General features: G+C 47.3%; 1 protein-coding gene across 5 annotated transcripts in view; it reads left to right on the top strand.

Annotated features, from left to right (window-relative positions):
* The window catches only part of FUBP3 (far upstream element binding protein 3), a 285902-nt gene that overhangs the window by 89772 nt on the left and 169343 nt on the right, over window positions 1-26787 (top strand). For all 5 annotated transcript variants that reach the window (XM_086924812.1, XM_086924814.1, XM_086924813.1 and 2 more), the window contains 2 exons: window positions 4697-4859; window positions 5990-6088. In XM_086924812.1, the coding sequence (XP_086780938.1) occupies window positions 4697-4859; window positions 5990-6088 (262 nt within the window). The remainder of the gene's footprint in view (window positions 1-4696; window positions 4860-5989; window positions 6089-26787) is intronic.

The raw sequence follows: 26787 nt of genomic DNA, 5'->3' as shown, positions 1-26787 counted from the left end.
GCTCTCACTCCTTTTCCCACTCCCTCGCCAACTGACCCGCCAGGCCCAGGTTAACTTTTGCAGACCGTTACATCGATGTAAAGTTGCTTCTTTAAAGTGCTCCCATATCTCTGTTCAGTGCTATACAAAACTGTTTAATGTTTCCACATACCAATTTAATTCAATATTTATTAAAGATTAGGAACTCAAAGGAGGTCCACAAAAACTACACCTACAACTTAATACATACAAAATTATAAAACATCTTGGGGCACATTGATGGCAACAACTACATGTACCAATTTTCCGACATATAGCAGCTTTAACAAATCAAGATTGGGATTCGCAGCAATAGGAATGAAGTAACACAGCATATCCCTAATTGTGCAAAGAGCATTTAAGTAGCAGTCCGTTCATGTGTAAAATACAATTAAGTCAAATTTCCTCAAAGTTGAGTTTGAGATTAGCAGCGATAGAATAGGAGTACCAAAGCATATCCTAACATATATAACCGAGACAGTTGAGTTACAGCAGGTACGTATGCATAATATAATCCAAAATCCAGCATTAATAGAGAATTAGGTTTTAAAATTGGCAGCAAGAAAGTGGACGAAAAGCAAAACGAACCAGTTATACCAAGATCAGTTAGGTAGTAGCCAAAGCATGTGCAAAATGCAGACATGGGAGGGAGAGAATACTAATACTCCTAATAGGGCGAGAGGCACGAGTAACAGCCCATTCAGAGGAATACCAGTTACAGAAAGGCTAAGAAATCATGATGTTTTGTGGTAAATCGGCAACATTCTAAGTACAGACTCTTGCCTGTGGGCCTGACGGATTCCATGCTCCTTCCAAGTGCTTGACTGGTACCAACCCATCTGAGATCGATAGCTATTTGTTTACCAATACCCATTTCATTGGCTTTGTGAAGTCAATTTCCAATGCTGTTCTCCAGTGCTTTCAAACAACTTCAAACCTCATCCAACATCTGGATATTGGATCAGCCACAGCAAGCGGAATTTTCCCAGTGCAAGGAATTGCTTACTTGTGAGTTGTGTTGGTCTTGATTAATGCAAAGTGTTTCCTTTTGGGGTTGAGAACATAGTGTCTTCTTACAGAAGTTTCCCTCTTCAGCAAGGTGAATGGTCTGTCTCTGGCATCTTTGGCATACTGCCATTTCATCATGCATCAAGTATTACTAAATAGGTCCTTGTCAACAATGTCTCTGATAAATGGTGCCTGACCTCACCCAACGGAGTGGAAACGTAGGTCTGCACTCTAGCAAGTTTTCAATATTACCACTTAATGGTTTTGAGTCCAGAACCTGCTACAGCGGAAGCTCTTCCTGCAACTATTCCCTCTGTAGTTAGACTGTTGCTTTCATAACATGATGGAGAGCACACTTGGTACACCCATTGGCCTAAGGAGCTTGGCTGGTTGAGGATTGTATTTATTATTCCCATTTGTCAACCCTGAGGACAGTCCTTCTAACCCAGGCATTCCTTTGATCAGTCTGTTGTGTACCCTGCATACTGATAAACTGGGTGGCATATACAACCTCTACTCTAAGGGAGAAATGAGGCTCGCTGCCATCTAAAGAGTGAATCAAACCATTGTGCTGTGAGCTCTAACCTTGCTGATTGTGACCAATATTTGTCAGGTGTGGTAGATTTGACTAAATATCTTTCAAAAGCTTACAAATTGTTTGGCCGTCCTAATCTTTGAGGTACAGTAGTACATTTTGGGGTTATGACAAACGCAAAAAGACAACTGTGTCCAGCTCTAGGGAACCTTAGTTGAAAGAGAAAAGCCCTTTAGTTTAATTATTGGGGGGTGGGGGGGGCGCTTAGTTTGTTTCCTCTCCCACCAAACTGCAATCTGAAACAGAGTATTGAGTGATCCCAATAGCCTTCTGTGGCCATGCCATTGCTCGTTTCTGCATCTGCTTCATCCATCAGAAAGTTTCATAAGAGATTGTGCAGGCCACATCCCTTGTCCAGAGTGGATGGCCGATCCCACCAGCCCGGCAGTCCTTGGCTGCATTTATCTTCAAGCCCTATTAGTGAAACCCAGTAACTTGATCAGGCCTGCCTCGTGAGTCACTTATTTTCTTCTGAATAAAATTTAGGATTTTCTTCAAAATAAGTGGTATAACTTCTTACCCTATTTTTTCCTAATCGTTTCTCTCCAGGCCTTAGCCTGATTGCTTCTTGACCAGACAGGAATTGAGAAAAAGACAGCTCTTTGACTGTGGAGCATTTGATATAGTCAGCTTCTTGTTGCACAGATTATCACATGCTGTAAAAGGGCAGTTTAGCTTACATAGGTTGTAAACTATTCACGTCCCATCTCTTAATCCGAAATAATCAAGGATAGCTGAAATAGATGGATTGACTATTTGTGCTTCATTTTTAAAATGGCACAGTTGGGATTTAAATTTAATTCAGAATTTGCTATTTTAAAATAAACCAGCATTGGCATAGCCAGTAGGTCTTGCCTTTATAATGCTAAGCTAATTTCTTTACCAATGCTTGTTTGTAAAGCATTGTACTAAAGTTTTTAAGAATCAAAATAATGTACGAAAAGCAAATGCATATCTTAAGGTAACTTAAAACTGAACGATGAATTCGGTGCTTTTAGTCTGCATAGTTTTCTTTTTCACATTTTACGCCAGAGAGACTAAACCGAATTAAAAGCCAATTGCACAGGATCCAATTTAAAAATAACAAATGAGCAGTTCTGAGTACATGGCCGATTGTAAAGGAACAGGCTTGCCATTGACGTCCTGCACCGCTAGGAAATTACTCCAGCCTTTCGTGGAATGTGTTGAAGGCAGGCGGTAACGTAGGAAAAAATACGCATGTTACAATGCGAGAGCAAGCAAATAAGTGCACTCAAATTGAGTGTTCAAGAAAGTGATTTCCTGATAAAAGCAGTGGAAGGATATGCTATCCAGTCAAAAAGAGGGTAAAGAAGCTGTGATCCAGGAAAGGGGCAAGCACAGGTGGAGGAAGGCAACCATCAAATAAGATGCGAGCAAATCATATTGACAAGATAGACATCCAGTAATATGCACTGGGCTGACGCATATCACACACTCAAATATTTGTATTGTATGCAATAGGTCTTGGACAAGGGACCTCTAAAAGCAGTCTGTAGGCAAGTCCTAAAAAAGAACGAGGAAGCACTTGATTTGTTTCTCTATTTAATTTTTTTATTGGAAAGCCGACCTTTTAGTGCATGTTTGGTGGTCCCACTAATAGGCGTAGACAGTCGTGCTTTGTGTATTAATTAAGATACTTTCACAAGAAACAAGGGTTTAGGACAGGTGGTGTTTTTTCTTACCTTTTAAAGAAGTGAGCCAGACTGTTCTAGTGTCATGATCACCTACCGCTCGCTGCGATGTATTGTTCGAGCCTTCGCAAACTTTATGTACAATGTAAATGATAACTTACATTTGACATTGTGGTAGAACGATGGTGGTATGTATAATGGGTACCACAATAGTCTGTGTTTGTTCTTTGCTAGAGAAACCTCTGCCTTAAATTAAATTTACTTGTAAATACCAGTGCCTACATTTTAACCATCCTGTGAAATGGGATTCTTCCTGTGTCGCGCACCAAAATAGAGTACTGCATCTCCATATTTTATATATTGCACACAATCTGCTCCATAAGTTTACTTCTTTACATCCTGGTGTATGAATGAGCAACAGGAAACGTTTCAAAGAACAAGAAACCATAAAATTCACATTAGAACATTCCCAGAATGTCAGAATTTGGCTGCTTTTGGAAGAGTCCCTCAATCAGTTTACGTCTTAAAATTGTGTGCTCCTATTGGTTTGCTACTTACCTTATGCATATGACCGCCCAACGCATTCTTTGCAAGCCATTTAATGCTCACCACACTTTTCCATAGGTTTCTTACTAACTGCTCCCTTTCCATGCATGCCTTGGGAAGGCTTGACCGGCTGCCTTTCTTGCATGTCTTAAAGAAGGAAGCCGCCTGCTGCCACTTTTGGCTTTTATCAGTTTGCCTTAAGCTGGCATATTAGTAACTTGCAGGTTTCCTTGCATATCTTGGACACAGCTTGCCAGTAAGTCTTGGCTCGCTCTGAGAATAGACAGGCTGTATATATTTCCAAAATTATCCTGTCTGGAAACCTTGACCTTGAGACAAGCCAAACCTTTCTTCTCGTAGGTGTAGAACACTAAAATTATTAAAAGGAACTGAGGAAGTGCACCCCAGTTTCAATACGAAAACTGGTCTAACAATCTTCAAATAGTAGCACTTGGCATTTAAAAGCAGGTCGGGGTGAGAATGTGTGGAGCAGTCTTCAGTCTGTTTCGGTTCATTGTGGAGTTGTGATTATAGTATTTATTGCCGACCCTCCTAAAGAATCTCAATGGGCTTGTTTTCTTCCTGAGTGCCACCGGGTACTTAAATTGCTTTGAGCAGCAATTGTCTCTGCTTAGGAAGCTTATCGTAAGTTTAAAAAGTGCACATGGGTTTGCAGTGTTTTGCTTTTGCCTCATTTATGTAGCTGCATGGATTTCAAGGTGCAGGATAAAGTTATTGGTGGCGCCTGTAAGGTGCAAATACCCTCTTTGTTAATTTCTCAAGGAGGTCAGCCTGGTGGTGGCAAAGCTCAGTGCAAGGCAGTAGGCTACTGTTTACTGGTCATTCATCCGTTTTACATTGTTTATTTAATCTTCAGACAGGCAAAGCGGCTGTTGGGGCAGATTGTGGACCGCTGTCGAAACGGACCTGGATTCCATAGTGACCTAGACGGTACCAGCACAATCCAGGAAATCCTGATCCCTGCATCCAAAGTTGGACTGGTCATTGGCAAGGGAGGAGAGACCATAAAACAGTTGCAGGTATGGCTGCTGCTTGCAGCAGGGTTTGTAGGAAAGTCGACTCTATGTTCTGCTTCCACATAACATGCATTACAGCAGATTGAATGATGTAGGGATATTGTGGGCAGATGTGTGGGAATGGATTTGTGTAAATAAATACCTTGATGTGAGGAATTCGTAGAGGATTAGCTAACTCGTGATTTTTTTGTGTGCATGTGCTCAAGCTCCAATAAACCAGTCAATGTACTGATCTAGTCCTCTCCTTCTATGTGAGTCTGGTGTGGAACGGAATGTTGCGCCCCAGGGAATCTGTGTCCGACTTCTGCAAGCATGCACCTCTCACTTTTGAGTATTCCGCAGTGCAATGGGTATGTTTAGATGTGTACCATGTTCTTGCCATTCCGGTTTGAGCTATACTCTACCTATTGGGCCAGGACCAGTGCTGCTTTGCAAGTGTCTGTTCTATATGGAGTGACATAGTGGGTGAAAAAAGATGAACTGAGATGTGGCCTGAACGATTGGTACTGGCTTATTCCTTTGATTTTCTCGGTGTGAGTAAACTAAGCCAGGTAAAGCCCTTATGTGAGGTTAACGTGGCCTGTGCGGACCTCTGCCTCCTCAGTGCTGTAGGGGCCTTGCAGGCCAGGCAGGTAAAGCCCAGATGTGAGGTTAGCGTGGCATATGAGAACCCCCTCCCCCTAAGTGTTGTAGGTGCCAGGAAGTAGACGATCAGTCACAAGAACAGTCCATCTAGAGGCATGTAGGTGGATTGAGTTCATTCCTTCTGACGACTGAGTTTGTCCTCCTTATTGAAGACTCCCTTACCAGTTGCATTGAGCACATCCCCTGTTGTGCAGACTCCCTTCGAAAGGATTGAAACCTATTTAAAGCCCATGATTGGGTAGCATTCACCACTCCAGCATCAGTTTAGAGAAGAGGCACTTGTGTTGTCAGTTGACTAAGGAGTAGTTGTTCGAGCCATCTTGGATTTTGTTTTTATTTAGACCTATGCTTCACTTTTGGGACACCTACATTTAAAAGTGACTTTGGGGTTTCTTGGCTAAGTGGCCCTATTTGTTAGCATGCTAGCTGGTTGAGGGTGGACCGATTGTTGTGTAGCACTAATGTTCTGTTGCATGAATACATCCTAGGAAAGAACAGGTGCTAAAATGATCATGATTCAGGATGGACCGTTACCAACAGGAGCAGACAAGCCTCTTCGGATCACGGGTGATCCCTACAAAGTACAGGTGCGTTTTGCCACACTGCTTTCTCTTCTACATTTGTGTTGGCACCTGTTGCTGATGTTGTTAAATTGATTTGCCAGTAGGAGTTCTATAACTTCACCATAGCATCCCCAAATATTCACTTATATGTACAGGTTTGCTTTCCCATTTTCAATAATACCCATGCAAGCCCTTCTCCCTCAAATGTAATTGCACTCCTAGGTCTAGCTACCACCGGCGCTCCTAAACATTGGTGCATGCTCTTCCAGGTGGTGGAAACTAGAGCCTGTCTGCTTATGTGCACTGAGGATTCATGTGGTCACTACCTGAAATATTTCTGGCAACATAGTCTTTAAAGTGCTTCCACTTCGTGGCAATGCTTGTGCCTGTACTCGCCACCTTATCCCAAAAACACTTCTCCAATGAAATTATGGTCCCAGCTCGCTATGTACTTGTGGCAGTGAAGCATGAGCCCCTCGTAGGGGCAATCTGAGGGCATTCTGTGCATGTGCAGAGGATCTGCATGGATGTCACTTAACTTCCACCTGGTTCTGTTTCTACTATCCTTCACTGTATTTGTCAGACAAGACCAGAGCAACCTCCTGTCTGTTCCAGGTCTGTTTACTCTGCTCCTCAATTTATCAAACGTTAAAGTTTGTGTAACTTGACGTAATACTATCTGTTTCCGCTTTCTAGTATGTTGCTCTGTTCACTCCAGTACAAGGTGAATGTTGCAGTTCTTGTTTCATATAATTTCAACTCTGTAACCATAGAATGTGTTTTTTTAGTCACTTGTTGTTTACTCTACCTCTGCCATTAAGGATTGGTCTTTGGAATGCCTAGCCTCCTACTGGAAAAAAAAAACTCTGAACTGGGCTTCTTTCCTTAAGAAACTTTTAGGTCTTGCCTACGCAGCGTGCATTCGCTGCATAGGAGATCTTTAGCCGTTGTTCTGCTCTTTATCGAAGCACATACTTGTGCTTGTGGCTTCATCATCCTTGCGGGAGCGTGCCACAATCATGAGTATGTGCTTCGAAAAAGAGCAGACTGCGCAGGCACGCAGCACTCCCAGGCTCTCTCTTTCTCTCCTCTCGCTTTCTTGCTCTTTCTCTCTCCCGCTCTTTCTCGCGCTCTCTCTCTCTCCCCCTCTCTGGCCTCGCCGACACTTAAATCGACTCTTAAATAAATTGTCAAAGTAGTTATTGAGAATGAATCGCACAGTGAATGCCTGGTTGTAGTCCTACATTCTAGTCCTTTGCTGCAATCTACTTCTCCTGTTTGATCTCCTCTTCGTACTTCTTCCTGGGATTTTGGATGAACATGCTTGCGAGGCAGATCTAAAGTTCCTTGAGGGTCAGACACTTCTCTCAAGTTCTCTACATCAGTATAGTTATGTTATAGGTTGTTTTGTAGCGCGCTCTGCTACTGGGGAGTATCCTGGCGCGTTGCGGAGGTGGACAAACATAACACAGAGAGACAGCCTAGACCTGACAAACAGATGGGTCTTGAGATCCTTTTTAACATTGGATAGACACTGGGCGGTACGCAAATGAAGAGGGAGAGCATTCCAAGCCTTCACAGTTACCACAGAAATAGATTGGCCGCCCAGCCTAGCCCGCTTATAGCGGGGAAGAGTCAGTTTGGCCAGCGAGGCTGACCTGAGACAGCGAGAAGGAGTGTAGAAAGAGAAGCGCTTCCTCAGGTAGCCGGGGCCTAGCTCGTGGACAGCTCTAAATGACAGCACGAGAGATTTGAACATAATTCTCTGAGCTACAGGGAGCCAGTGGAGTGCGCGCATGTGTGACCGAGCGCTCTGCCATTTCGGAATGCTAAACAAAAGGCGGACCGCGGCGTTCTGGCAACCTGCAGTCATTTGACCAGATACGCCCGGATACCACAAAACAATGCATTAGCATAGTCCAATCTAGACAAGATGAGGGCACGCGCAACCGTTTCCCTAGCTTCTCTGGGCAGCAGAGGGAAGAATTTTCTTAAAGCCCTTAGCGTAGCAAAACAGGTCCCTGACAGCTTCTTAATATGGTCCTCAAATCTGAGGTCTTCTCCAAACCAAATTCCGAGGTTCTTAGCCGGGTCTCCCATCACCTTGGGACTAGGAAAATCCGGGGGCCACAACTCATTCTTAAAGTTGGAGGGGAAGGACCCATAGAAGAGGACCTCTGACTTATCCTCGTTGCATTTAAGCTGGGCCATCGCCAGCCAATGAAACAGAGGAAAGACGGAGGTGAACAGCCGTTGTATCCAGCTGGTCATCCGGCCAGGTAAAAAGCAGCTGGGTGTCATCAGCGTATCCGATGACCTTAGCCCCAAGCTGTTCGGCCAGGTATATCACAGGGGTGATGTAGGCGTTAAACATCAACGGGCTCAAAGTGGAGCCCTGAGAGACCCCCGTGCAGAGTGGTTTGGCCTTTGAGGCAAACGGCGGCATCCATACTTGCTGCGTCCTATCAGAAAGGAAGGATGACAACCAAGCCAGTACCCTGCCGCCAATGCCAATCTCAGACAGTCTAGCAAAGAGGAGATTATGGGGGACGGTATCTAATGCGGCAGAGAGGTCCAGAAGAATCAGGACCGCTCTGCCGCCACCATCCAAGCACTCTCGAATGGTCTCCGTCACCTCCACCAAAGCGGTCTCTGTGCTAAAGGCCGCCCTGAGCCCTGACTGCGCCGGGTGCAGGGCATTGGATCTTTCGATAAAGCTGTCCAGTTGGCGAAAAGCCACCTTCTCACAGATCTAGTATATATAGTATATCTAGTAGATATAGTCCATCAATGGAATGCAGCATTACCCATTTGTTGGGTGTGGGGAGTTAGATAGACTATGCTTTTGTAGTTGTTGTAGCTGAGTGTACCCATAGGCACTGCATATTGGTGATGTGGCTGGTGTGTCCAGTTATAAAGGGACCGATTCTACCCCTTTGATGTATGTTTCTCCTTTTTTGCAATATCTATCTTTATTGGAAAGTGGATCTTTTAGTCTAGTCTTTTCTCAGTACGAGGCAACTTTCTGTTATGTGTTTTAATTTTTTGTAAAATCACTGAGCGTTTTTGTTTTTAGTGGGCGGTTGAGTAAAATATGTTCATTGTGCGTTTTACATTGTTGTCCCGTTGTTTTGGCTCACTGTTTAACTGAAGTCACTCCAGTACTCCCAGACTAATGGAGGTCTTTACACTGTCCCTCCTATGCTACTGGCGCGAGGGCACACAAACTCACGCATGCGCTCCAGGTGACCTCTTCTATTCTATGTATCATTGATTCCTGGATAAGTATGTAGTAAATATGAGGCGGAATCAATGTGGCCTCTGCAGACACCATAGCATAGCGTAAGCACCTAGCCGGGCCGCTTTGAAATCTGGTATTAATTATGCCACCTTGAAGAAATTACTTTAAGAATAAAAATACAATTGTTAACATTTATATATCACTACCGACAGGCGGCATAGAATTTAAAATTAAATAAATGCATATTTTCATTGCAGTGTGCACTTAACCGCATGCGCGCTAGCGGAATTCCGCTAGCGCGCTGGGTTTTTCAAAATCGCACTTTGCGTGACGAGCTGGGCTCGTCATCAGTGTGCGAGCGGGCTACACCATGACGAGCCCAGCTCGTCATGAGTGTCGAAGGGGTTAATGAAACAGGTAACATGTGTGAATGTAAAGGAAAGTCTATGTATCTTACAAAAAAGCAGCTGTGCAGCTCCCCCTAGTGGTGCAATGCGTCTCACAACACTTGACCTGAAGCAATTTACAGAGCAACCCAGTTAGAACAGAGGACAGGGCTCTGCAGATATCTTAGTCCCGGATTTTATTAAATTTTGCAAAACGTTTTCATCATGTTAAAGGGCTAATGATGCCATTACTCTCTTGTGTGGCTTGGTTGTGAATATCTGCCCCCAGTCGCCCTCCGCTATTAACCGGATTTGAAACATGAGACAGTCAAGTCAAGTCAATAGATTTATATAGCGCGCTACATACCCAGAGGGTCTCAAGGCGCTTAAAGAAGGGTGAGGAGTTACTTGTCAAAAATCCACGTTTTGAGTTGCTTTCTGAATGCTAGGTGGTTCTGAGTAAGGCGAAGGTGAGTGGGAAGTGAGTTCCAAGTTTTAGCTGCTAGGTAGGAGAAGGATCTACCTCCCATGGTGGTTTTGTTGATGCGAGGTACAGTGGCAAGGGCTTGGTTAGAGGATCGTAGCTGGCGGGAGGGGGTGTAGAAGGATAGTCGTGTGTTGAGGCATTTGGGTCCGATTTCGTAGAGTGCTTTGTGTGCGTGGGTTAGGAGCCGGAAAGTAATCCTCTTATTGACGGGGAGCCAGTGGAGGTTTTTCAGGTGATCAGAGATGTGTTCTTTACGCGGGATGTCTAATATGAGCCTGGCTGAGGCGTTCTGGATGCGTTGTAGTTTTTTCTGGAGTTTTGCGGTGGTGCCGGCGTAGAGGGTGTTTCCGTAGTCCAGTCGGCTCGTGACCAGAGTGTGGGTGACTGTTTTTCTAGTTTCGGTAGGGATCCAGCGAAATGTTTTTTTGAGCATGCGAAGAATGTTGAAGCAAGATGAAGAAACGGCGTTGACTTGTCTGTTCATCCAGAGTGAGGAATCCAGGATGACGCCCAGGTTCCATGCGTGGTCCGTCGGGATGGGTGCTTTTCCAAGGGCCTCTGGCCACCAAGAGTCGTCCCAGGCGGAGGGGGAGGTACCTAAGATGAGGACTTCTGTTTTGTCTGAGTTCAGTTTCAGGCGGCTGTGCTTCATCCATTCGGCCACTTCTTTCATTCCTTCGTGTAGGTTGGTTTTGGCTGTGTTAGGGTCTTTGGTGAGTGATAGGATCAGTTGAGTGTCGTCGGCGTAGGAGATGATGAGGTTATGTTGGCGTGCGATGGCCGCGAGGGGGCTCATGTAAAGGTTGAAGAGGGTGGGACTGAGTGAGGACCCTTGGGGTACGCCGCAGATGACTTCAGTGGCCTCTGACTTGAATGGTGGAAGGCGGACTCTCTGGGTTCTTCCGGAGAGGAACGAGGTGATCCATTCCAGTGCTTTTCCTTGGATTCCGATGTCTTTGAGGCGCTGTAGAAGGGTGCTATGGCAGACTGTGTCGAAGGCTGCGGAGAGGTCGAGGAGGATGAGGGCGACTGTGTCTCCATTGTCCAGTAGAGTTCGAATGTCGTCTGTAGCTGCGATGAGGGCGGTTTCGGTGCTGTGCTTGGCTCGGAAGCCGGATTGTGAGGAGTCGAGGGATTTGTTGGTTTCGAGGAATGCGGCGAGCTGGTTGTTGACAGCTTTCTCGATGACTTTGGCCGGGAATGGAAGGAGTGAGATAAGGCGATAGTTTTTGAGTTCGGTGGGGTCAGCTGTGGGTTTCTTCAGGAGGGCGCTGAGTTCGGCATGTTTCCAGCTTTCCGGGAAGGTTGCGGAGTTGAGGGAACAGTTGATGACGTCTCGGAGGTGCAGTGCAATAATGGAGTCAGCTTTGTTAAAGATGTGGTGAGGGCAAGGGTCTGTGGGGGATCCTGAGTGGATAGAGTTCATCAGACGGATGGTGTCCTCAGTGGAGATTGGCTTCCAGTCATTGAGGATGTTCAGGGGGGGTGGGGGTCCTGCAGGGGATTGGGTGGGTTGGTCTCCGGATTGGTTGTCGAAGCTGTTGTGGATGTCTGCAATTTTGTTGTGGAAGAATGAGGCTAGGGAGTCGCAGAGGGCTTGAGAGGGGGTGATGTCGTTGGAGTTAGCTGAGGGGTTGGTAAATTCCTTGACGATGTTGAATAATTCCTTGCTGTTGTGGGCGTTGTTATCTAGACGGTCCTGGAGGGCTGCTTTCTTGGCCTTACGGATTAGTTGGTGGTTTATGCGGGTGGCGTTTTTGAAGGCGTCCTTGGTGCTGGTGGTTGGGTCTTTTTCCAGGCCTTCTCGAGGGAGCGACAGAGTTTCTTGGATTTCTTAAGGTCGTCGTTGAACCAGGAGGCCTTCTTGCTGCCTAGTTTGATTTGTCGTTTTTTCCGTGGTGCTAGGATGTCGGCGCTGTTGGATAGCCATTGGGTGAAGTTGGTGGCTGCTAGGTCTGGGTTTGAGGAGTGGGCGGGGGGGTTTTGAAGAAGCGATGAGGAGATCTGGTCGATGGTGATTTTGTTCCAGTTTCTTTGCAGAGTGGGTTGGGGGTGGTTGTTGGATGTGGGCTTGTTGTAGGTGAAGTGAACGCAGCTGTGGTCAGTCCAAAGGAGAGCTGTGGTGTGGCTGAAGGAGACATGTTTGCTGGAGGTGAAGATAGGGTCGAGTGTGTGACCTGCGATGTGGGTGGAGGTAGTGACAAGTTGTTGGAGTCCGAGGTTTGCGAGGTTGTCCAAAAGGGTGGTGGTGTTGCGGTCGTTCTTTTCAAGGTGAAAGTTGAGGTCTCCCAAAAGGATGTAGTCCTCGGAGGGGAGTGCGTGTGGAGTGATGAAGTCCGTGATGTCTTCACTGAATTGTGCGCGGGGTCCTGGTGGCCTGTAAAGGAGGGTGCCTCTAAGTGTAGTCTTGGGGTCGATGTGGATCTGGAAGTGAAGGTGTTCAGAGTTGGCGAGATTGTACTGTAGCAGAACAGTCATGCGAGTAAAAATTCCAGAGCTATCGTAAACACTGTATCTGAAAGAGACACGTTAGTGATAGATTCCTTACCTTAGAATATCCCCAGGCGTCAGACTGGATCTGGAATTTTTTTGCGTAGCAGTACCCTTGCGCGTCGGTAGGCGTCATCTGCGGCTCCGCGTCCGTCGTCGGCGTCGTGGGTGCTGTGATGACTTCGTCGGAGTACTTAGACGCCGCCTCCGCGTGCTGACGTCAGTTCTTTTTTCCGCAGCGCAGATCCGGAAAAAGTGGTACCTTAGTCACTTTTTGACTAACTCTTTTTGATCTTTTGATCACCCTTTTCGAGTCTTTGACTTCGATCGGTGCCGATAGGGAAATGCCTGGTTTCAAACACTGTGAAGATTGCGATCGACTGTCGGTCACGGATCCTCAGTCGGTGTCTCGGCGTCGACCACGACGACAAGGCCTGCCTTGACTGCCAGGCCCTTACTTCGAAAGCTAGACTGGAGCGGTCCCGTAAGCGACTCGAACTCAGGCAGTCGGCACCGCGCCAAGAGGTCCCGGTCCGGACGGAGGTCGAGGGACCAGTTGCGGGAGCGGAGCCGTCATAGCTCCGGGAGTCGACATCACTCCTCTGGGTCGAAGTCGTCAGGTAAACACAAGAAGTCGGAGACGTCATCGCTCTTCCGACTCCCCCTGACGCGGCCGGGAGTTCAGGTGGCACCGCCCCCTGCGGCTCCGTCTGAGTCGCAGGCGTCGCGTCCGGCTTCATACCCTCCGGTCCCTTGGCCTAACGCGATGCCGAGCCATGAGGTCCCTCTCTCCCCCGATGGGTTCCGCGGCGCCTTCGGGCCCAGCGGTCCTGTCTGGGGGTCCTAGCGGGTCGGGGGCTTCGGCCCTGACGCAGTCGGGTGCTTCGGCTCCGACGCCGGCGTCGCAGGGCCCTGCTGAATCGGGTTCCGGGTTGTCGCCGGTGGACTTAACGACCTCCCCGACGCCGATCCCACGGGTGTTGATGAGGGCAGCCAAGGGCCTTGGCCTTGAGCTCCCCGTCGCGGCCGTGAAGACTAACCACCTCATTGAGGTCCTTAAGCCACAGTCCTGCTCAGCAGAGCCTCTGCTGCCGTTTAACGAGGCCTTGACTGACGTTCTTTTGGGCACTTGGTCCAAGCCCGCTACGGGTTCGCCCGTAGATAGGAACGTGGCCAGACGCCACCGCCCGGCCCCGGGTGACCCATGTTTCCTGTCCACCCACCCCACCCCTGAGAGCCTGGTCATCCAGGCCTCCAATTCCCAAACCGCATTCCCGTCGGCTCCGCCGGACAGGGAATCCAAGAGGTATGAGCAGTATGGCAAAAAGATCTTCTCATCCCTTAGTCTGGGACTGCGGCCTTCCAACACCGCATGCCTCTAGGGCCGCTACACCCACTCCCTGTGAGATACGGTCGCGGAAATGCTGCCAGAGTGTCCATTGGAGGTACGGGCCAAACTCTGCCAAGCCCTTGTGGAAGGTCGGGATGCAGCCAGATATTCCATCCGGTGTGGACTGGACACCACCAATTCACTGGGTAGAGCGATGGCAACGACGGTGGCGGTAAGACGCCATGCCTGGTTGAGGTCCGCCAACTTCTCGGCTGATGTTCAGAACACACTTATGGACATGCCGTTCGATGGCTGTCGCCAAAGAGGCGACAAGGCTGACCAGGACTCAAGGAATACGGCAAAGTCCTTGGGTCTCTCGGCCTCACGCCAGCAATCGGCTGCCTTTCACTCCTTTCGTGGCCACGGAAGGGGTGCGCCCACACGTGCTGCCACCCACGCTCCGCAGGGTAATACCCAACACGGTGGCGGGCGTGGACACCGCCGTGGCGGCGGTAGGGGACAGCGGCGAGGTTAGTCCACACCTTTCCCCGCAGCATCCGCCTCAAAACCCCCCTAGTCCGTGCTTTCAGGCCCATGTGACGCCAGTGGGTGGCAGGGTTCGCCATCACCACCCCCACTGGAGCACAGTCACGTCAGACAGGTGGGTGCTGCTGATCGTCCGAAGGGGCTACTCCCTCCCCTTCGAGGCGACTCCTCCAGCCATGCCACCGCAGAACCACTGTGTATCGGGGGATCATTTGTGACTTCTGCAGGAGGAAGTTACGGCCCTCTTGGCCAAGGGGGCCATCGAGCGAGTTCCTGGGCCAGAAGTAGGGTGTGGTTGCTACTCCCGCTACTTTCTGGTACCCAAGAAGGGCAAAGGGGGCCTACGCCCTATCTTGGACCTAAGGAACGTCAACTGCTTCCTCCGGAAGGAGAAGTTCAAGATGCTGACACTGGCTCAGGTCCTAGCTGCCCTTGACCCAGGAGACTGGATGGTAGCGTTGGACTTGCAGGATGCTTATTTCCACATCCCCGTCCTGCCGGCCCACCGGTGCTACCTGCAGTTCACGGTTGGCCATGAGCACTTTCAGTATACCATGCTCCCCTTCGGCCTTACCAGCGCCCCACGGGTGTTCACGAAGGTGATGGCGGTGGTCGCAGCTCATCTGCGCAGGATAGTGGTCTCAGTCTTGCCCTACCTCGACGACTGGTTGTTGAAGGCGGGCTCGCCCCAGACAGTCGTCAGCCACCTCCAGACTGCGGCGGATCTTCTGCACCGGCTGGGGTTCTCCATCAATGTGCCGAAGTCACACCTGTGCCCCTCTCAGAAGCTTCTCTTCATCGGAGCGGTTCTAGACTCGGCGCAGTTTCGGGTTTATCCACCCGAACAGCGGGTCCGGGATATTCAGGCTCTCATCCCACTCTTTCGGCCTTTATCCCAGATCTCGGTCAGGTTGACGCTGTGGCTTCTGGGGCTGATGGCCTCCTGCATCCTTCTGGTGCATCACGCCAGGTGGCGGATGCGGGCTCTGCAGTGGGACCTGAAATTTGTGGGCCCAGCATCAGGGCAACCTGTCCGACCACGTCCTGATCTCGGAGGGCACTGCGAGACAGCTGCAGTGGTGGCTCACGGACCACGATTGGGTCAGCGGCAGATCCCTCTCCCTTCCCCAACCGGAGCACGTAGTCGTGACTGATGCGTCCCTCCAGGGCTAGGAGGCCACATGGGAGAGGCGGAGATCAGAGGCCTCTGGTCTCCGGCGGAGTCCCGGCGCCATATCATCCTTTTGGAGCTGTGGGCGATTCGTCTAGCACTGAAGGCATTCCTCCCCGCTGTCCGAGGGAGTGTAGTGCAGGTGTTCACGGACAACACCACCGCCATGTGGTACTGCAACAAACAGGACGGGGGGGGGTCGTGGACCCTCTGCCAGGAGGCTCTGCGCCTCTGGCAATGGCTGGAACATCAGGGCGTGGCTCTGTTGGTTCAACACCTGGCAGGTTCTCTAAACGCCAGGGCGGACAAGCTCAGCCGTCGGTGCATGATGGACCACGAATGGCGTCTGAACTCGGATGTGGCGCAAGGTCTCTTTCTGCAGTGGGGAGAGCCTTGTTTAGATCTATTCGCCACCGAAGAGAACGCGCAATGTCATCAGTTCTGCGCGTTGGAATTTCCAAGGCGGCACTCGCTCGGAGACGCTTTTCGTTGCGAGTGGTCTGTTGTACGCCTTTCCGCCTATACCACTTCTGCCCAGAGTGGAATTTCCAAGGCGGCACTCGCTCGGAGACGCTTTTCGTTGCGAGTGGTCTGTTGTACGCCTTTCCGCCTATACCACTTCTGCCCAGAGTGCTGAAGAAGATCAAGCGAGACCGGGCCCAAGTCATCCTTGTGGCTCCGGACTGGGCACGAAGGTACTGGTATCCAGAGCTACAGTATGTCAGTCGATCCCCCGGTTCGTCTGCCTCTTCAGGAGGACCTTCTGTCGCAGCAGCAGGGGACGGTCCTCCACCCGAACCTGTCCAGTCTCCACCTCCATGCTTGGAGATTGAGCGGCGACAGTTGAGGCCATTTGACTTGCCTCCTGAAGTCTGTAACATCATTCTGGCAGCCAGGCGTCCCGTCCATTCTCTTGCTTCAATTCCATCTTTCCACTTTTCCTAGTCTCTTCATCTTGTACTCTCTCACCATTCCACCCTATCGCTCCCAAAATGCACCCCACCTTTCAGTGGTGACTGGTGACATGTGAAAGTGGTGGGTGTGAAAGTTGGGGATGAGTTTTATGGTCGAGCGAGACGAACGGACCAAAGTGGGGTTCGGATGGGGTTTCATCGATCTTCATGCCATATTTCTGATCTCGTAACAAGCGTGGTCATTGCAAACTTAAAATGTAAATTACGTTTTTATCATTTAGGAGAACAGTTCAGGCTGTATACTAAGGAAATGTGTATCTTGATTGAAGGACAAACTCATACTTCTTAATTAGTCAAAACTGTGAACATGAAAGCACTGTAACTTGTTGCTATTGTTTGTGGAGATTGTGTCCTCTGTAGGTAATTTGGCTCTAGCATCTTTATGTTTAATACTGTATCTATCTCTAGGTTTAAGGCCTCAAACCTAGTTAGGTCCTCTTTTTGCCACTGAACCAATTCACTATGAATCGGGAATTATTGAACTCTGGGTTGGAGCTAAAACCCCTTTTTAGGTCTTGCTGCATAGGAGGACCTTTAGCAGTCGCTCTGGTCATTTTCAGGCACACACTTGTGCTTGTGGGGGCATCCACCTTGCGGGAGCGAGCAAAGGCGCGCCACAAGCACAAGTGCAGTGCTTGCAAGTGAGCGGACTGCGCGTGCACGCAGCACTCCCGGGCTCTCTTGCTCCTGTCGCTTTCTCTCGGTCTCTCTCGCTCTCTCCCCATCCCCATCTCTCGCCTAGCTGACAGTAGAAGCCATTAGACTGCGTTAAAGGGTTTATGGTCCTGGCTATGCAGACACTCCGCACTGATGCGAAAGGGTTAATAAAGTGCTTGCCGCTCGTCCACCTCAGGCGAACACAGTCAAGACACAACAATGTCCTGGACACCTCACGAGAACAACTGAATTGCACCCAGGAGGAGACCGCCCACCTTCATTTGTTTACTGATTTAGAGCACTACAATGTAGCGTGGTTTCGTGTGCACGCAACACTACCAGTAATGCATGCTTGCCTGCTTTCTGTATTAAAAGACGTTGCACACTCTACTAAAGATATCCTACACTTTCCAGTGGAAAAGCTTGAAGAGCAGCGGAGGAGCTTGTGCAGAGTATAGGAGGAGCCCTGCTGTTGCCAGGTGCTTTGTAAATACACTAACAATCTATGTGAATTAAAACAAGCAGCGGTATAGCCAATCGGTCTCGCCTTTGGGACCTTATAAGTGTTTAGCCATGCAACACTTGATAATGTTGCACCTAGGATATTGTGCTGGATAACTATAAACACTTATAAGGTCTCAAAGGCGAGACCTATTGGCTATGCCAATGCTTGTTATACATTGCTGATATTTGGTTGTCTCTTTGAGACTGCCATCTCTGCAGCCATGACTATGTACCATTATTCTCTCCTCTTTCTCGCCACATGTATGTGGGTGATGGAGTTGGTCTTTTCTAGCACCCGTATTGAATTCCTGTTCCTACTGTTAACTTTGTCTAGCACATCTTTTTAATTTTACTTTGCTAAGAGAACTTCAGTTCCTCTTAACACCTGCAGGTCCACTTAACTATTTCGCAGAATTTACATGCCTTTTTACCTTTCATTGTTTTTACTGTACAACGTTAACCTATATCCCTCTAATGAAGCAGTTGCTATCTGTGAGAGGCGACCTGGTATATGATGCCCACTTAGGTAATAGGGTAACTTGCACCAGTCTGGACAACCCTTATGGTGATTTAAGGTCTCCAACAACCTTTAGAAAGCTATCCAAGTGGTAACTGTGGAGAGCAGCCATCAGTCTTAGTTTTGAAGAAGTGTAGAGTAGCTTGTTGTACCCGAATGCAATCTTATAGTATAGATTAAATTAAAACAGAACCACACAGTAGTTATAAAAAATATGTATTTAATATATAACACTATCTAGTACATTACAGTATCTCCCACACGGAAATAGACACAAAGCACGCAATACTTTAGCAAAGAAATCACAGTAAATAGCACTAATACACAGTGGTGGTCCCAAGGAGGTGGGGGAGACCAAACATATACTGGGAAAGTGGTATAAGACCCACGACTCGAGTCAGGACAATGTCAAGAGGACGTAGAATTGCTGGCATCCCAAGGAACCACCCAAGGTGAGTAGATGGGGACCCCACGGAGAGCGTGTTCAGTGTGTGAACATGCCTGCGTGTTCCCTACAAGTCTATGTGCAAGTTGAGGTTGTATTTTTAAAGATTAAGGTCCATTCCCAGTGAACCCTGAAGAAACCCTGTGGAAAACCGAAGATTGCAGAGCCACCCCACCCATGGATATCGTGGTACCCAAGTTACCTATCCCAGAGAAGCCAGGTGCATAGGTGTGAAGTGGCGTTGGAAACCACAGTCGAACACAATGGAGGACTTCAGGAAAGTTCCGCTGCTGAAAGGAGAAAGTGTCCGGAGGAATCCAAACGTGGATTCTTGATGGAGAGTACCTGAAAGCAGAGGGGACAGAGTCTGGGTCACTTGAGTGACCAGGGGCTCGGTAGATGAATGCCCACAGATGTCTGGTGCTTCAGGATAGATGTCGATGACCTGGACTCTGCAGTTGTGGGGACCAGGCGATGCTGAGGACGACCAGGAGTCTGACAAGAGCTGTCCCACAAAGGATGTAGAGTGCTGAGGGGTCTGTGTCCGGCGGGAGCACCAACAAGCCTTGGCAAAAGCAACCCACGCAGGAGATCAAGAAGATGCAGGAAGAGGACCAGCAAGTTCCAGGAGACTCGCCACATGCAGGGGAGTCTGGGCAAGCCCAGAGCAATCGGGGGAGCCCAAAGAAGTCGTGGTTGACCCTCCACAGAACCCACAGGTCGCAGACACGAGTCGCAGGAGGACCTCATGCAGGTATACAAAACAGGCCCATTTTCGGGGTATCTTTTATTTTGAATGGATGTAATATTTGTAAATATGACTGTCCTTGCTGGAGTAACATTTTCCAAACCATAGTACATATGTGTACGGTAGAATTTTTTTTTTAACCATTTCCTTTTCCGTACCATTGTATTCTGGTAAAAATAGGGACTATTTAAAACCACCTAAAGTGGAGATGATACCATGATGACTAGACAAACCATTTTGCGTGTCTCCATGGAAAACCAAAGAAACCTTTGTTTTCTTGTAAAGTGACTACTGCTACATTGCTGAGAAATATTCCAATCTCTGTGATCTGCAAAGCGGCAGCCTGGAGATCTATCCCGGCTTTACAAGACACTATTGTCTTGATTAACACTCCAGCGCATATGCCCAAGTAGGGTAAGCATATGCCTAAGTAGGGTACGCCTTTTTGAGAAATATTTGCCTAGTTTTGTTCCCTTTAAGTCGTCCCTCACGGCTTAAAGGATGAACTAGCCATTCTCTTCAGTGCTTATGATTCTCCATGGAGATTCCCTGAGTGGGAATGCTTTCTTGCCTTAAATGCTAGTTCTCTATCAGGGGAATCTCCATTGGAAACATAAGCAACCCTCCCTCCTCCTACAGCGCACAATAGGAAGCTGAACATCAGGGTGTCTTTAAAGGTGCAGCGTTCCATTCTCATTCTAACATAACTGAAGCCTACATCGCCTCATCAGTCACTTAAAAGACAATGAAAAGGGTTTGTGAAGGTTATTATAAGGTCACTTGTCTTCCAATCCCACAGACCCTAACAACTGCAAGCTTAGGCCCACCTCCAACCCCGAAGGAGGACATCAAAAGCTTAGGAGTATGGCTGGACAAAACGCTCACCTTCAATACCCAGGCAACTAAAACAGCAGCAGAAACTTCAGCGCACGCAGAACTGTGCAGCTCGCACCCTTCTCCAGATCCCTCGCAGAGGGTCAGCTAAGGCAGGGATCAGGTCACTTCACTGGCTCCCCGTCAGGGACAGAATAAAGTTCAAAACCTTGTGCATATCGCACCAAGCCTTCCATGGAGCTAGCCCTGAGATCAACCACTCACTTCTCTCCCCTTACTGTCCCGGTAAATCTCTTCGATCCACAAACGCATTTCTTGCTGCAGTCCCCAGAATCAAAAGGTCCAGAGCAGGAGGCAGGTCCTTCACGCTCAACGCTGCGAGACTATGGAACTCCCTTCCCTTCTCACTAAGGTCCAACCTTACTCTCTCGTCCTTCCGCAAAGAGCTGAAAACATTCCTCTTCAGAAATTAGCTCCCCTCCTGGTCTTTCTCCCCTATCCCTCAGTTTAATTTCCTCTATTTAGCGCTTGGACGCCCTCGGGCAGCAGTCGCGCTCTACAAACCCCTTCACTTCACACGTTAAGTCTGTATGGAGTCTCTTCAATATTTGAAAGCAAATTCCTGGAATATGAATTGTAGGTGAAGATACTGCTCAAAATGTGACTTTGGAAAAGGTTCTCCTGGATCCCCGCTCGTGGGCGGGACTATTGAGCACTGATTTCAAAAGGGAATTCCCCTCAAGGGCAACTAGGATTGCAGGTAAAGTGTTCTTAGTCATGGAATTATGTTTAATATGCATAAATAGTAGAATAGAATAATAAGCTACATTATACGGTGTCCCTGAGGAGGGTTTCAAAGGGAGAAGATACAAAAATAATTTTTCGGCAAGTAGATTGTGCCTAGAAAGCTTGACCCACTGGAATATCAGTTCTGCCTGACATAACTGAATTGACTTCAGAAGTATGCATCATTCCAACTTGTAGAATGAACATTAGGCTTACTCAAATGTGTTGGTTTGCATTTTGGTAACGCAGAATTATTATAGAAACTATACATACATCTATCTATGCTCTGCTTAGATGCAAAGCTAATCCATTATCAACTACTCTGTAGTATACAATTAGCTACTTGGGATGTTAAATGGGTTTAGTTGTATCCAAATAGTATTTCAAATTCCATTTCACTAGCTGTGTAAGGAGTGAAATTCTGCTCCAGAAAGAAATTTGGAATCTACATTGTCTGATTGAAATGAGTCTGATTGCACTGTGGACAGAGTACTGCAATTACAGGTAAGTAACACTTTCTCCTCTCCTAGATGCACTGCACCCTGAATTGTCTTGGAGATTAGGAGAATTGGCTTGGGCTTGTCTGTTGGTAAGTGCAAGCAGGCGACCTGTGGACTTGGACTGGAATGCAGGGGTTTTACCAGTGATTCCAAGCCTGCATCAATGTGAGCGTTTCTGTAGACTCCATGTACCATTGCAAAGGAGAATGCATAGATTGGTGCATAAACTTACTTTGAATCTTTTCCGGATTCACATGCTGTGCATTACCCTATCTAGTGGTTGGGTCCGAAATTCTCCAGTATCCTACTAATTGTTCTCTTTTTTTACATTTTTGAGTCCTCAACGATACTACCATTTGGTGTCTTATCAAGCCTCTCCTGACGTCATACGCCTGCCTCGGAAGCTCCCACGCGTAGTTGCTATCTTCAGATTCTTTTTTCCCGCAGTGGGGTCTGGAGGCATAGCTGAAGTGTCTCCAATCCGGCGAAATTAAGAAGTTAGGATGATGTTTAATCTACAATACACCAAAGAAGTTCATCAAAGAGATACTAGAGATGAATAATTTGGTCGTATGTCGAAGGCATGTCTCGAATGCCCAGAAAGGGGTCTTAGTCACGCATGGTATAGAGAAAGCATCTTTCCAATTCTGGTCGAAGTGCTACCACAAATGCGCCCAGAAGAATAACCATCAGTTGTGCAACCTTTGCCTCCTGCCCGTCCACTACCGCAAGACCTCAGTGGACAAGCCGAAGACGCTGAGGGCAAGGTACCAACAGAGGCAAGCACACACTAAGCTTTGCAGGGCCAGAAACAGGCTCCATCACTTAAAGACCTGGGTTTGTCAAGCAACCACAAGGATAACCTCGCTGAAGGGCAGAAGGAGAAGGCTTAGACTTTGAGATGCAAATAGTCGATGTTGAGGGAAAACATCACAAGCCGAAAGAAACAAGAACTCTGGTAACACTTAGAACATTTGGTGGTGGAGTCTAGAACACCAGACTATAAAACTGAGTTGCCTCAGCCCTCAGAAAATCACTGACCAAGCAAACACAAAAAGAACCCCTCTGTTCCCACAGCAAGGACACTGTAGGTGGCAGAACACCCGAAAAAGTAACAATGTCAAAAGAAGACAGGAGACGCCGTAACAGGCCCTGAGCGATACACCGTTGAAGGAAACCCCAGTTTCTAAAAGAAAATCTTAAGTGATGCTTGATCCCAATGATCAATCCACCGAAACACCTTAAGGCATAAATGGTTGCAATTCTGTAGAAGAAAAGATATTGATGCATTCCTTTGGGAATTCTAAATCCCTCAAGACTTTGACGCCCAAAGAACAAACTGAGAAGGGCGTCTAAGAATTAGACCCCCAACCCCCCTCCCCTCTCCCCTCTCCCCCTCCCCCCCTCACCCCCCCCCCCCCCCACACACCCTGTCCCCTTCAACATCAGAGTCACAAAGGAGGAAGTACAAGTGCCTCTTCAAAGATGACCCTGATACCATGGGAATGGGCATGTCTCAGGACTCTGAGCGGTTGCATATGTGAAAACCCAATGGCAAGACATTGAAACAGATTCCCCAGAAGAGGGAATTTGACTGATCTGTCGGCCACCACCTCCGGATGATATCACAATGTATAGACAACGTATTAAAAAAAAAAAGCAGCAGATAAATACGGAGTGCAGTTAGGAGGAGGACACTCAATCATGCTTATTCCTTGAGACATTGCTTCCGACTCAAACCAGAAACCAGTTCTACCAATGTTGCCCAGCATTATGCATCAAGGAAGAAAGGCTTTCAAGGAGCCTGCAATGTCTAGAGCTGTTAAGGGTGGAAAAAACATAAATAAGAGGAACAGTCGCAGCTGACTCCATCATTGCAGCTAGAGCCAGGAGAAGGCAAAACATTCCAACAACATCAGGACCCACACCACCAGATAACTAGATTAAGATGGATATGGTGTGCAGGAAATTTGAGAGGTACAGCAACTCAGTGGAGAATAGCCAACTCGAACGCTCTCCTTAGTAGATACGCATATCCGCACTGAGATGAGATGGCAGCGCAAATAAAGCACTTACCAGAACAGTATTGCAAAAGAGCAGCTTCCCTGACAGATGGAGAAAAACATTGCAAATACTGAACTAGATGCAGGTGACACCAAGTCTCCAAATGATGGCTGGAACAACAGTAAGACGTCATGCATGTTTAAGGGTGTCTGGCTTCAAGCCAAACGAATAGGCGAACATCATCCCTGCGCCATTTAATGGGGACCCACACATTTTGGTCGCACAGTAAATAACACCCTTCAACAGTTGAAGAAGAATACCGAGATGGCAAAGTCAATGGAAGCATTGCAATTCAGAGGAAACCTACAGAGATGGACAAAATTAGTATGAAGACTGTTGGGAAAAGGAAGTTTCTCTGTTGCAACTTCACATCAAGGGTTTTAGAGCACAAGCTAAGCTCAGACAGCAATACAACTTTGGCAGTATCCAACACTGGGACGCCAGCTTTTTCAGGGACGAGGAAGAGCACAACCTCACAGAGGAGCAGCAGTCTCCTTCGGCAAGTGACAAATCAAGTCAACAAACCCTCTCACACGCAACCCCTATGAGAAACCGAATAAAGGACTTCCTTAAGCAGTGGGGGAAGGTGACACCAGACAATTTAATATTAAACATCGTAAGATGTATGTACTACTTAGAACTTATGAAGACACCAGCAGCAAAGGGACAAAAGAAAGTGGTCCAATCAAAAAAGGAAACAGCCCGTCTACTCTAAGTAGAGAAATTGTTGGGAAAGAGGGTAATAGAAAGGGTGCCCCAAAAAATAGATCAATTGGGGAAATTACTCCACCTATTTTCTAATTCCAAAACAGGACGTTACTCTGACCGAAACTGGACCTCGTTTTTATAAACCAGTTTATAGACAAAAAAAATCAAGATAACACTGCAAGAAGCCATACACTAGTTACAAAAGAGATTACATTGCAACCATAGACCTAAGTGATGCTTACTTGCACATACTTATGAATCACAAACACAAGATATTTGTAGTAAACGAGACACACAATCAATTCAAGGACTGGCCTTTGGGATAAAGGCTGCACCAAGTGTGTTTACAAAGTGCCTAGAAGCAGTGGCAGTGCACTTAAAAAGACATGAGATACACGTTTAGCTTTACTTAGCTGATTGGCTAAGAAGAGCAAACTTTTTCAGCAAATGCCAAACAGTCATACAGAAGTTGATAGCAACACTTTTCAGTCTGGGGTTTTCAATAAACATAGAAAAGTCATCACCAGAACAAGAAATCATTTTATAGGAGCAAGAAGCAGCTCAACAGACGAAAGCATATCCTTGTGAGGAAAAAGATAGCATCAATACTTCACGAAAGTCACTTTTACCCGAGGGGGCAGTCTCTGACAGAGATCTGTGGGGAAGATGGCCTCGTGCATCCCTCTCATACCATAAGCAAGGCTACATATGAGACAGATGCAAGAATGGGTACAGAGCGAATGGTCCCAAACCACAGGGAGTTGGGAAGATTTAGTGGTTGTCACAAAAAGTACAGGAGGAGATGGCATGGTGGAACAGATCACATCTCCCAGTGGGAAGACCATTTTTACAACCAACTCCCAACAGTAACCATTACTACAGACTGCTCTTATGGGTTAGGGAGCTCTTGTGGGCACACTCAAACTCAGAGGTATATGGAAAGAACAGGAAGCAGTACAGCATATCAATGTTCTGGAGATAAAGACTGTGTTCCTATCCTTTAAACGCCTTTCAGAAAGAGCTGAGGAGAAAATCTCTAGCTCAAACAGCCAACACAAAAACAATGTTTTATCTCAACCAGCAGGGAGGAACATAATCTCTTCTATCAAGATTAGCTCAGGAAATCTTGAACTGGGCCCACCATAGACAAATGGACTTAATGGAAATTCATCTTCCAGGTAAAGATAATGTCGAAGGAAGCAAGCTAAGCTGGCAAGCATCATCCTCCCATGAGTGGGAAAGCAATCAAGCATTACTCAAATAGGTATTCAAGCTATAGGGAACACCAGAAATAGATCTATTTGCAATGCCAGCAAATGCAAAATGACATTTCTTTGCATCCAGACAGCGACACCACCAATCCCTTGGGAATGCTGTCGATAAACTGGTCAGGGATATTTGCTTACACCCCTCCCTCTTCTCCTCTTCCCCCTCCCCTCCCCTCCGGTACCCAGGGTAGTCCACAAATGCAGCATTCCAACATGTCTGTAATACTCATTGCTGCTCAATGGGCAAGACAAACTTGGTACTCGGACCTAATGGAAATGGTGCAGAACAACATACAGAGATTACCAAGACAACAAGACCTGTAGATAATGTTAAAGTGGAAGAGTTCTTCATCTGGAACCAGAGGGTTAGTTTAACAGCATAGCTCCGGAGAACATAGAATTTGGCTCCTAGGTTTAAAAGAAAACATAATGGCTTTTCTAAGAAAAGCAGGAATGCCAAAAAAAAGGAAGTGTCACTTAACCAAATAGGAATGATACTCCAAGTGTTGCCAAAAAATTGAACTATTACAGGACAACACTAAAAACACAACGGTTCTTAATTATCCTACTCTTCTCATTGACTGCAAACAAACGTATGCTTCATTAAAAGTACATGTAGCAGAAATAGTGGCCTACACTAGAGGTCATATAGGAAGGAGCTTCTTAAGAACACCTGTAATAAAGATTCCTGGAGGGAGCAAAAAGAATGACACCACCCAGGTGAGTTCCTGCACAAACATGGAACTTGAACCTGAAACTAACACAACTAATGAGGAAGCCTTTTGAGCCTTCACACAAGGCCTCCCTAAAATGCTCACTCTGAAAACAGCATTACTTGTTGAAATTACATCTCTTTGCAGGGTGAGAACTGCAAGCACTTGCAATCAAAGAGCCAGAATTGCAAATCCACAAGGACAGAATGGTACAGGACAGATACACAATTCATACCCAGTTATTTCACATTGCCACATAAATCAGTCAATCCAGATACCAAGCTTTTCCAGGAGCCTAAAAATCAAGCAGAAAATGTTACACACAGTAGACTCAATAAGCACACTCATGTACTA

Source organism: Lissotriton vulgaris, chromosome 5 (genome assembly GCF_964263255.1).
Source record: "Lissotriton vulgaris chromosome 5, aLisVul1.2, whole genome shotgun sequence".
Classification (NCBI taxonomy): Eukaryota; Metazoa; Chordata; class Amphibia; order Caudata; family Salamandridae; genus Lissotriton; species Lissotriton vulgaris.
The sequence above is the reverse complement of the archived record's forward strand: the minus strand, read 5'-3'. Positions and strand labels throughout refer to the sequence as shown.